Below are 9,323 nucleotides of genomic sequence, written 5' to 3' on the forward strand. Positions count from 1 at the left end.
TTTTTTTTTTTTTTTTTTTTTTGTCTAAATGAGTCTGACATATTTAAAACAAATTAAAAACAAATTAATTTACTAGATATAAAATACATTTTATTTTGTAATTGGGATAAAATACTTACTAAAATTTTACTAAATAAATATTGAAATTTTAATTTTAAATTTTAAAAAGGTTGCAATTTTAATTTTTAATAAATTATTATTTGAAAGATATTTGCATAAGAAAAAATGAAGATATTTTTATGGAAATATGTGACTTAAAAAAATTATTTAATGATTAATTTGTGTATTTATGGCTTATGAAATTTTTATATTGTTTTATTTTTTAATTATGGTGAATTATTGGAAATTGAAAGGAGAGGATTAATTAATTATTAGTTGCTTGACCAACTGATCATCGTCTTAGTTCTCAAGGTTCCCGACGCGCCTCTGGTGCGGCGCCAAATTGAAATGGAGCTCGGAGCGATGGCGACTACCTCTGAAGGTAATGGCAAGTCCATAGCTATCAGCGTCAAGTTCGCCGGGAAGTCAATACGTGTTACTGCTGCCTGTGATTCGACCGTGAAGGATCTGAAGTCCCTTCTTCAACCTTTAACCAACGTCCTACCTCGCGGCCAGAAGCTCATTTTCAAAGGTTTTGGATTCTGTCTCTCCATGTATGTACATGCTTTTTGTGGAAGGAATTTGTCTGAGCGAGGTGGATTTGGATTTTTTTTTTTTTTTTGAAGTTTGTGATATGTGATTACAGGGAAGGTTTTGGCAGACGAGATGACTTTGGCGGCGTCGGAGATCAATAATGGAGCCAAAGTGATGCTTATGGCTTCTCAGGGATTGTACCAAGGGGTAGTTGGTTTTCCCATTCGTTTTTTCTCAATTGAAGTCTTCTTTCTTACATCTTGAATTTGATTTTGCTAAATCTTCATCGTGATCTTCCGAGTGGATCAAATTGAGGGTTTTACTTGTCATGTATCTCGTTTATTGAAGTTCTTAGGGTTAAATTGTTAAAACTGCGATCTGTTAAACATTGTGGACTATATGTTGGCGAATGGTTAAGGGAATGCATATTGTTATGTGTTTTTCATTCTTTGGATTTGACTCAATAGGATGGTCCTATCCTGCTCGAAGCGAGGACTCGTCCCAGAGAAAGGAGCACGCCAAATGCGAAGAATTTGGTTGATGAAAAGAAGCGTGTCTCCGTAGATAAAAGCCGGTTGGAAAGATGGAAGGCCACTGGAGTGATAGCATTATCTGACTGCAATTTGAAGGTATAGAAGAAACCATCATCTTTCACAGAACAAAATAAAACTATGATTGTTTCTTTCAAATCTTCATTGGAATCTCCCATAGGCAATTCCCGATGAAGTGTGGTCTTGTGAAACTTCAGCGAGAGTACTTGATTTGAGCAACAACTCTATTAAGCATGTTCCTTCTCAAGTTAGCTGCCTAAGTTCAACGCAGGTGAAGTTAATTACTGTCTTCCTTTTCACCTTTTCATTTGAGTGGTTTAAATTCCTCTTCGTGAGATCTCTCCAATTTTATCACGATCTGCAGAAATTGTTACTGAATGTTAATGAGATATCCGATGCGTCTATAAGTTGGGACGGTTTAGCGTTTTTGAAGCGTCTAACAGTTTTATCTCTGTCCCATAATCTGTAAGTAGCTTCAGTTGTTTCAAGGATTAGTCACAATCTAATTTTTGCAATATCAGAATACCAAAGTCTTTAGTGACTATATTATGTCAACCGGTACCCATTAACATCAAACAACGCTGGTTGATGCAGGTTAACTACTTTGCCTTCTGCACTTGGCAGCCTGACTTCACTAAAGCAACTGCATGTGACTAATAACAAATTGACGAGTATCCCAGATGAAATAAGATTTTTGATCCAACTTGAAGTTTTGAAAGTCAGCAATAATAGGTAATGCTGAGTGGCATATGCTCACACAAATTGCTCATCAGTAAAACTCTCTAACCGTGGTGAAGATAGTTCTTTACTAATGTGAACTAATTTTTTCGTTGTTTTCTATTATTCATGCCTCTCACCATAAATGGGGCAGGATAAGCATTGTTCCTTCAACTTTGGGGGAATGTAGTTCTCTTACTGAGGTACAACTTACTAGACTTATTTTTAGAAGAACTTTTCTTTTCTTCTCTCTTTATTAGTCTTAGAAATGTTGATTCCCATAATTGTCTCCCTCACCTAAAGTTCTAGTGACATGCTTGGCTATGGTACAGGTGGATCTGTCATCAAATCTTCTGTCAGAGTTGCCAGAGACGCTTGGTTGTCTGCACAATTTGAAGGTTCCCATTTCATTCTCTATCCAGATCATGTACTTTCTTCGTATGTTTCATTCTAATCTCAATAGTGGAAATTAAGGGACGTAATGCAGATACATGAAATAGAAGCACATTTCTGTTACAGTTCATTAGGAGCAGTAATTAATTACGTTGTTGCTGTTGGGGGCAAATCTTTGTGGGTACCAATACCATACATGACATTTCTTGTCTTTTCTTTTCACTCTCTTTATTTGCTTACTGACAATTCATTTAAGTAGAGTGTATACTTGCATCTTTTTAGTATCTAGTTTCTATTATTATTTCAACCTAAGAATTCTAGATTCTGTTTTCCAGTTAATTTTGAAGTAGTTCATTGTTATTAGATTCAGGGAAGTAATCCATCCATTTTCCCAAATTTCTGACAATTATTTTTGGAAGTAAACGAAGTACGATAACCTGAAAGCCACCCCACCTTGGTCAATACTAAATTTACCAGCAACAATTTTACAACAAAAAGAATCCTCTCGGTAGGGAATCTCTGCGACCATTTTGACTGTAAGTGTAATACTCCTATTTTCTGAACTGTGACGTCAAGTGAACCCTTAGCCAAAAAAGGTTACTTTTTTCCATTTAACAAGTTCGAGAAGTAGTAAGCAGAACTGGTTTGATACACTTGAACAAATCAGAGTAATTGACCCTTCTTGATTGGCCTGTTCCCTACTAGCAAGCATATGTGAGAACTTCTCCAGAACGGAATTGCAAAATTCTTTAGATTTCAGATTCCTTAAAAGAAGATGCGTACTGAAGAAGCTACTCCCCAGCAGTCTATCTCACCTGCCACCAAAGAAATCCATTATCCACCACTCTCCTAACCTCCATTTCAGAGTGGCTAATGGCAACTATAATAAGATTTAGCCAGATTCATTGGCAAGTCTCTTTGAGAAAATACCACAACTCTTTTGAAGAGGTTCTCAATCCTTCCAAAATTGGTCCCAAGGAAGAAGAGTGTCATTGGTGAAGTATAGAGGGTTAGCATGAATAAAACTGTACCAACTTTCAAACCTTCCACAGATCAAGATCTATTCCTATTAATAGCTTGTATGAATCACCACCAGGAAAAATAAGAAAGGAAGGAGAAGGTAACTTTGATGAATACCCTTTAAGCTAAAATCTTACTCGCTAGTCTTACATAGAGTGGAAATTTCGTGTCAGAAACACTCCCCATATCACCAAAACCCTTTGCTCCTAGGACTGAAAGAAGAAACTATCACTCGGTGTCCAATTCCAAGCTGACCCAAGATCTAGCTTGAAAAGTAGCCTTTCTTCCGTTTCCTCCAATCCTCGAGAGTTCTAAATTCTAGTTGCTTCCGATCGCCTTTTTCCAACAAAAGCAGCCTTGCAAGGTGAAATTATATTAAGGCTCCAAACCATCTCCAAGAACCTCAGCAACAGCTTGATACAAATAAGTATATAGGTGTTTATAATGAGACGTAAGTTTCCCTAGAGCTTGCTTCCAACCTTGAAACCTCGACTAATTTCACAGTATAACCTCCTGACTTGCAAATATGGCATTAGAAAAACCATATGATATATAATATCCTATATATGTGACTATCATAATTTGAATTGTGACTGCAAAAGAACATCTAAATTTGAAAACTGTTGCTTTTACTATTAATTAAGTCGATCTATGATGATTTTTCTTAATAGCCTTTCAAACTTCTTTATTAAAGGACATTCCAAGTGAGCTACATACAACCAAAAATACTTATTGTCGATTCATCTTTATCCTAAAACTTAAGCTATTGGTTGAGGTAATTTTAATCATTTAACATGTCATCAAGTTTTGTTCTTTACAGGTGTTTGTTTTACATTTTATTATAATGAGTCTTCATATGTGATAATGATTTCTCTTATCTGAACAGTTTTGATGAAGATGAGTGGTAACTATCTTAACAAGTTGTTCCAATATATATTCTGTGACGTGTAGAGAAACATACTCAACACACACAGCCTCATATTATGGTTCTTTTTATTATTTAGACCACGCATAACCTAGCTCCTAATTTCATGCACATTCGTATTCCCATATAGCGTACTTAACGGACTCCCAAGTCCCAACATATGTAAATTGAGCTGGTTGTGTGGCTTTTAAGAACTTCAATAGGAGATTCCTGTCTTAATTATTCTGCCATGTACTGTAGGCTTTGCATCTCAGTCATAACGGCCTAAGGTCCCTCCCTACTACACTATTTAAGATGTGCATCCACCTCTCTACACTTGATCTCCACCACACAGAAATCACCATAGATCTCCTACGGCAGGTGTGTCCTCATGCTGCAATTGTTTGGATCAATCTATATGCCTGCTTGATTAATTTGACCATCTTTTGTGACAGTATGAAGGATGGGAAGCTTTTGATGAACGTCGGCGTTCAAAGCATCAGAAGCAACTAGATTTTCGAGTTATGAGCCAGGCTGAATTTGATGAAGGTGCAGATAAACATTGATGCTTTATGCTTCATTGCTTTTGAAGTCAACATGCAGCAACTGTCTCGTTTTTTCTGTAAAATACATTTGGTTAAATTAATGCGACATTGGTCCTGCCTGAACCATAAATTTTCAGGCTTACATTAGCTTCATGTTAGATTATGGCAATCATTGGGGGTGAATTTAGGTAATCATCTCTTGGCGTGGCTAATTGTCAAAATATTTGAGATGTATTGTCCGAATGTCCCTTTTTCTTTTCCTTCCTGCGAGTGCGAGGTGTGGAGACAGGGACAGATGATTCCAAAGTAGCCATTCACGTCTTCTAAAGCTCTCAATCAATTCAAGAATAGGAGAATCTTCAAATATTTTGGTAATATCGAATTTCTTTATATATACTCATTTTTAACATATTTTTTACTTAAAGGTCAAAAATTTAAATTTCTTCTCCACAAGCGAAACTGAAAAAAGAATAGCATAAGAATAGCATATGTATGATGGATCGTGATGTTCATTAGAAGTGGAACCCGAAATCTAAATAATGGTTTTTTTTTTTTTTTGCCTTTTGAAACTCAAACTCACAAAAGTAGAGATTGTTGAATTGAATACTTTCTTACTATAAGATGTCTTTGTTTTTTTTACCTCTTCAAAGTATTATCCTGTGAAGGTCATCATTCCTAGTCTTGGACTAGGTTGAGAACTATTACTATCTGAAACAGAAACTAAACTCACCACCATTCGAGACACAGATCTCAGTAGTTAATACGCCAGCATTTCTGGTAGCAACACTAAGAAATAAAGCACCCAAACACATTTTTTATTTCCAAGAACATACTAAACCCAATTTTCAATAATTTAAACATCCAATACTCGATGGATAGAAGGGAGGAAAAAGTGCAGAGGAGAGGACAAGACGAGAAATAACAATGTTGAAATGTGTAAAGCGAAAAACTCAACTCATCTTCATGAAAAAAAGTCGAACATCTCGAAGCCAGTGTTGGTGGATATAGCTTCAACCAACCATACAATAAGGGTACATCATTCATATTGCACAAAATCAACTTGTTTCTTCCACATTTATGTATGAATATGTGAACTGTGTGTTGGCCGTTTCATATTTGAATACTCTCGCAGCTCTAGACTTTTAAAGACTAAAAAGAAGGTCTTGCCAGGGACAGAAGAATGATCCAGTGATGAAGAGTAGTACCTAACTAAAAGTAAACAGACACCAGTGGGATGTCAATATCATTATCCTCATCATCCTCGCATGCCACCACGACATCCAAATGTCGACGATACGGGGGCAGTTCCACCTTGGCAATGTCTCGAGCTAAATCAACTACCTTCTTGTCCATTCGATCTTTGTGTCGAGGAAACATGCTATTGTACAGGAGACAGCTACCACATGAGATGCTATAGGCGTTCAATCCCTTGTTCTTCAACCATTTAATGAGTTCTCTGAGAGTAGGGTTGTCTTTGATGATCCATCTGTCCCAAACAGTCCAGCTCATGTCACGGTGCTTAATGACCTTGGGTGGGACTGGCTCAGCCATGGAGAACAGAGGCAATGCAAGGTTGGCAAATGTGTTACGGTAGTCCTCCACCTTGTGGCCGCCATCTAGAACTTTGTAGAGTTCAAGGCAGACAAGACCCGTGGCCATTGCAGTAGAGGTTGCAATGGCGGGGATGATCCTTCCGGCAATGAACTTGGCTTTCAACTTATCTACTTCAGGAATGCTGTAATTTCTTGCTCTCATGTTAGCCAGTCCAGCTATGAGGTCCATATGGTAATTTGTATCATCATCCTGCACGTCCAAACTCGCTAGTTGAATTTACATTATTGATTCTAATAAACCTTTACAGTCAGTCATAAATATCACTCTACTTGTATTTTCTTTTCATTAAAAAAGAAGAAATACCTTCTCAAACTGGATCGGTTTCATCCTGAATCCCTCTGGTAGGTTCCTGCGAGTATCTTCCAATTTGTTTACCAGATCATGAATAACAGCAGCATCATCAACAGATGCTGCAGAGAGACTGGTAGCCTTCTCATCAGTCACAATCTTGGCATCTTTTTTGGGCATAAAGTCTGGTACTATAACCCTGTCGACCGCATCGCCCAATTTCCTGGGGTTCTTAACCCAGTCAGGAATTGAAATGGCATATGATTCTGCTCTTAGTATAGCAGCCGCCAAAACAAACTGAAGGTGGCTTTGATCAGCAGGTGAAAACGGAAGTGGATGGGGAAATCTCTTTGGAGCCGACCAAAACGGGGCACCATTACTGGTTGCAGCATCCTCAGGAAACGTGTATATCAACTGCTTTACACGGTTTGCAAAATAATCTTCAAACCTGTCAAAATGAAATCATCACAACAGGAATTAATATATTGATCTGAAGCATACAAAAGTTGAACGGATATGGATGAAAGTTGAGATTATCAAGGAAAGTACTTCAATCGAGCCCATGTAATGCAGTCTTCAAATGTCTCGCATCTTTCTCTATCAAGACACTCAAGAACACGCTCCAAAGTATCCCTAGACTGAGCATCACCAGCATTCATCATCGAAGAAGCATACTCACTAGGATTAGATAGATAAGCATTCACATCAGAAGGAGTCTTCTCAAGTAAACCCTCAAACTCGGATCGAGCCCATGTCAAACAGTGATCGATATTGTGCGGAAATGAATGCACAGTGCACATGGGCGCTTGTTTTTCAGGTGGGTCTCTTGATGCCCCATAGTTTTCAGTCAGGTGAGGAATAACCATTTGAGTATTGCATTTAGCACCAAGAGTACCAGATTCTAAAAGTGGTTTCTGGAAGTATAAGCACCTTTGATCAACATATAGCCTTGCATTTACGTTGTCTAGTGCATTAACTATGACACTCAAATTCTCCCAAAAGCTATCGTTGAAGACATTTTCAGTTTCAGGACTAACTCGATTCTGCAAAGCTTCAATATTAAGGTGCCGATTGATTGCAACAGCAGCAGAAGCAGCAACCGTGGATTTGTTCTGCCCAATGTTCCAGTCACGGAAAAGGAACTGCCTACTTAGGTTGCTTTTTTCAATAACATCATCATCAGTAATTGTTAGCTTCCCTTCGTTGCTACATGAAACTCCCATAAGTGCAAGATTCTTCAGAAACTCACAACCTAGAGCACCAGATCCGACCATAAAGACTTTGGCATTTTCCAGTTTCTTCTGTAGCTTAGACCCGAACACTGAAATCTGTGCGTCATAACGGCTATTCAAGGGTCTAAATTCACTGGCGTCCAATGCCTCTGTGGGAAGTGACTCCACTGAGTCGAAATAGAAGAACTGCATTTTTTAAAGAAAATAACATAAGGATGCAAGAAATAGTAATCAAATGACAATCCCACTATCCCAGCATGAGGGGAAGTTAAAACAAGATACATTGCAATAACTTCACTGGTCCCATTAAATTATGATCTAATTCATGTATGCAAAGAGAAGCAAACTTGTATGAGTAACTTCATGGGGGCTGTCAAGACATTTAAGAAACTTCTTGAATGAAAAGGCGCCAAGCTTTTAAACACGAAGGTCATTAGGCATATTTAATTCAGCCTCAAACATGACTAGTCTACTAACCTGGACGAGTGGATGAAACTTTCCAGAGCATGCTTTGAGAACCTCTTGAGCTACAATACCACCAAACATGGCTGCCATGGGATTCAGTACTGCCTTCGCACCAAATGCAAAATGTCTCAAAAGCTTAGGATTAATATCTTCAACTCTCCCATCTCCTAGACTCTTGTTCATGTTACTGGCAACAGAGATTAACTTCTGAGCATCGTCCTCAGAACCAGCAACTGGAAAGCGACCCAACTCAGTCACAAATTTATCTAATGCCAAGAACGCCAGGTGTATGAGAGGAGGACGGTCAAATTTGGAGAAATCACTCAGAAGGAAATCACCAGGATCGTTGATTGCTTCTCTTAATGGCTTGAAGTTCAACACCTTGGGCTGCTTCACCTGTGTGACAATGCCACCTTTTTCATAGATACCAAAGTTCGTAGTATCTTCATCAAGAGTAAACGAATAGGCCCTGCAATTTTTAATCCTCCTTGGCTTCCCATCATTCAGTTCAGTCATACCATGAACTTCAGAAAACACCACAAGATCTCCATCCTGAAACTCAAGCCTCTCATCATCAACACAGGAAACAAGTGCAGGATTGTCATTGCTAATGGACGCAATTATGCCAGTGTGTGGGTCCTCTCCATACACATCATAAACAGTGAACTCCGGGCCAAAGTCACAAAACACTGATCCAAATAGCCCTCTGACTTCAGACTTGATAAATGAAATAGGAGGCTGGTGGTTATGACAGAAGTCATTGAACTCCATAGCCTTGTCAAGGCCAGTATCAGTAAAGACAACAACCTGCATCCACAGAACTTGGAAGGTTACATAATGTGCATGGGACTCGTATACATGAGAAAAATAAGCACACATAACTGATGTTAAAGATGTACACCCCTGCAACAGAAATCAGCTATTTTCTTTTTCTCTTTTTTTTTTTTTTTTTTTTTTTTTT

The 9,323-nt window shown here is 38.1% G+C and overlaps 2 protein-coding genes across 5 annotated transcripts in view; one reads left to right on the forward strand and one right to left on the reverse strand.

Moving 5' to 3' along the window:
• The first annotated feature begins 369 nt into the window (after nt 1-369).
• Nucleotides 370-5,136, forward strand: LOC111451241 (LRR repeats and ubiquitin-like domain-containing protein At2g30105). Of its 2 annotated transcripts, none has more exons than XM_023091585.1 (11): nt 370-631; nt 746-840; nt 1,101-1,262; nt 1,345-1,455; nt 1,549-1,649; nt 1,779-1,916; nt 2,056-2,104; nt 2,234-2,299; nt 4,480-4,599; nt 4,674-5,003; nt 5,037-5,136. In XM_023091585.1, the coding sequence occupies exons 1-10, from the start codon at nt 448-450 to the stop codon at nt 4,782-4,784; spliced, it is 1,137 nt and encodes a 378-aa protein (XP_022947353.1). In that variant the 5' UTR covers nt 370-447; the 3' UTR covers nt 4,785-5,003; nt 5,037-5,136. The 2 variants fall into 2 exon arrangements, with proteins under 2 accessions (XP_022947353.1, XP_022947354.1); XM_023091586.1 differs by having other exon boundaries at nt 575-653.
• Nucleotides 5,137-5,690: 554 nt separating this feature from the next.
• Nucleotides 5,691-9,323, reverse strand: part of LOC111451218 (ubiquitin-activating enzyme E1 1-like) — a 7,499-nt gene continuing 3,866 nt past the window's right edge. For 2 of the 3 annotated variants that reach the window (XM_023091555.1, XM_023091553.1), the window contains exons 4-7: nt 8,375-9,169; nt 7,215-8,083; nt 6,681-7,113; nt 5,973-6,566 (exon numbers count right to left, since the gene is read on the reverse strand). In XM_023091555.1, the coding sequence (XP_022947323.1) occupies nt 5,973-6,566; nt 6,681-7,113; nt 7,215-8,083; nt 8,375-9,169 (2,691 nt within the window). Of the gene's footprint in view, nt 6,567-6,680; nt 7,114-7,214; nt 8,084-8,374; nt 9,170-9,323 lie in introns of all 3 variants that reach the window. The other variant, XM_023091554.1, reaches the window with a different exon arrangement.

The sequence above is a fragment of the Cucurbita moschata genome, unplaced genomic scaffold, assembly GCF_002738365.1.
Source record: "Cucurbita moschata cultivar Rifu unplaced genomic scaffold, Cmos_1.0 Cmo_Scf00013, whole genome shotgun sequence".
Taxonomy (NCBI): domain Eukaryota; kingdom Viridiplantae; phylum Streptophyta; class Magnoliopsida; order Cucurbitales; family Cucurbitaceae; genus Cucurbita; species Cucurbita moschata.

What these genes read in the sequence shown, in the direction of transcription:
- LOC111451241 (XM_023091585.1), top strand. Translation starts at nt 448, where the DNA reads ATGGAGCTCGGAGCGATGGCGACTACCTCTGAAGGTAATGGCAAGTCC. An exon ending in TATCTGACTGCAATTTGAAG is followed by an intron (nt 1,263 to 1,344) that starts GTATAGAAGAAA and finishes AATCTCCCATAG; the next exon opens with GCAATTCCCGATGAAGTGTG. An exon ending in TTGAAAGTCAGCAATAATAG is followed by an intron (nt 1,917 to 2,055) that starts GTAATGCTGAGT and finishes TAAATGGGGCAG; the next exon opens with GATAAGCATTGTTCCTTCAA.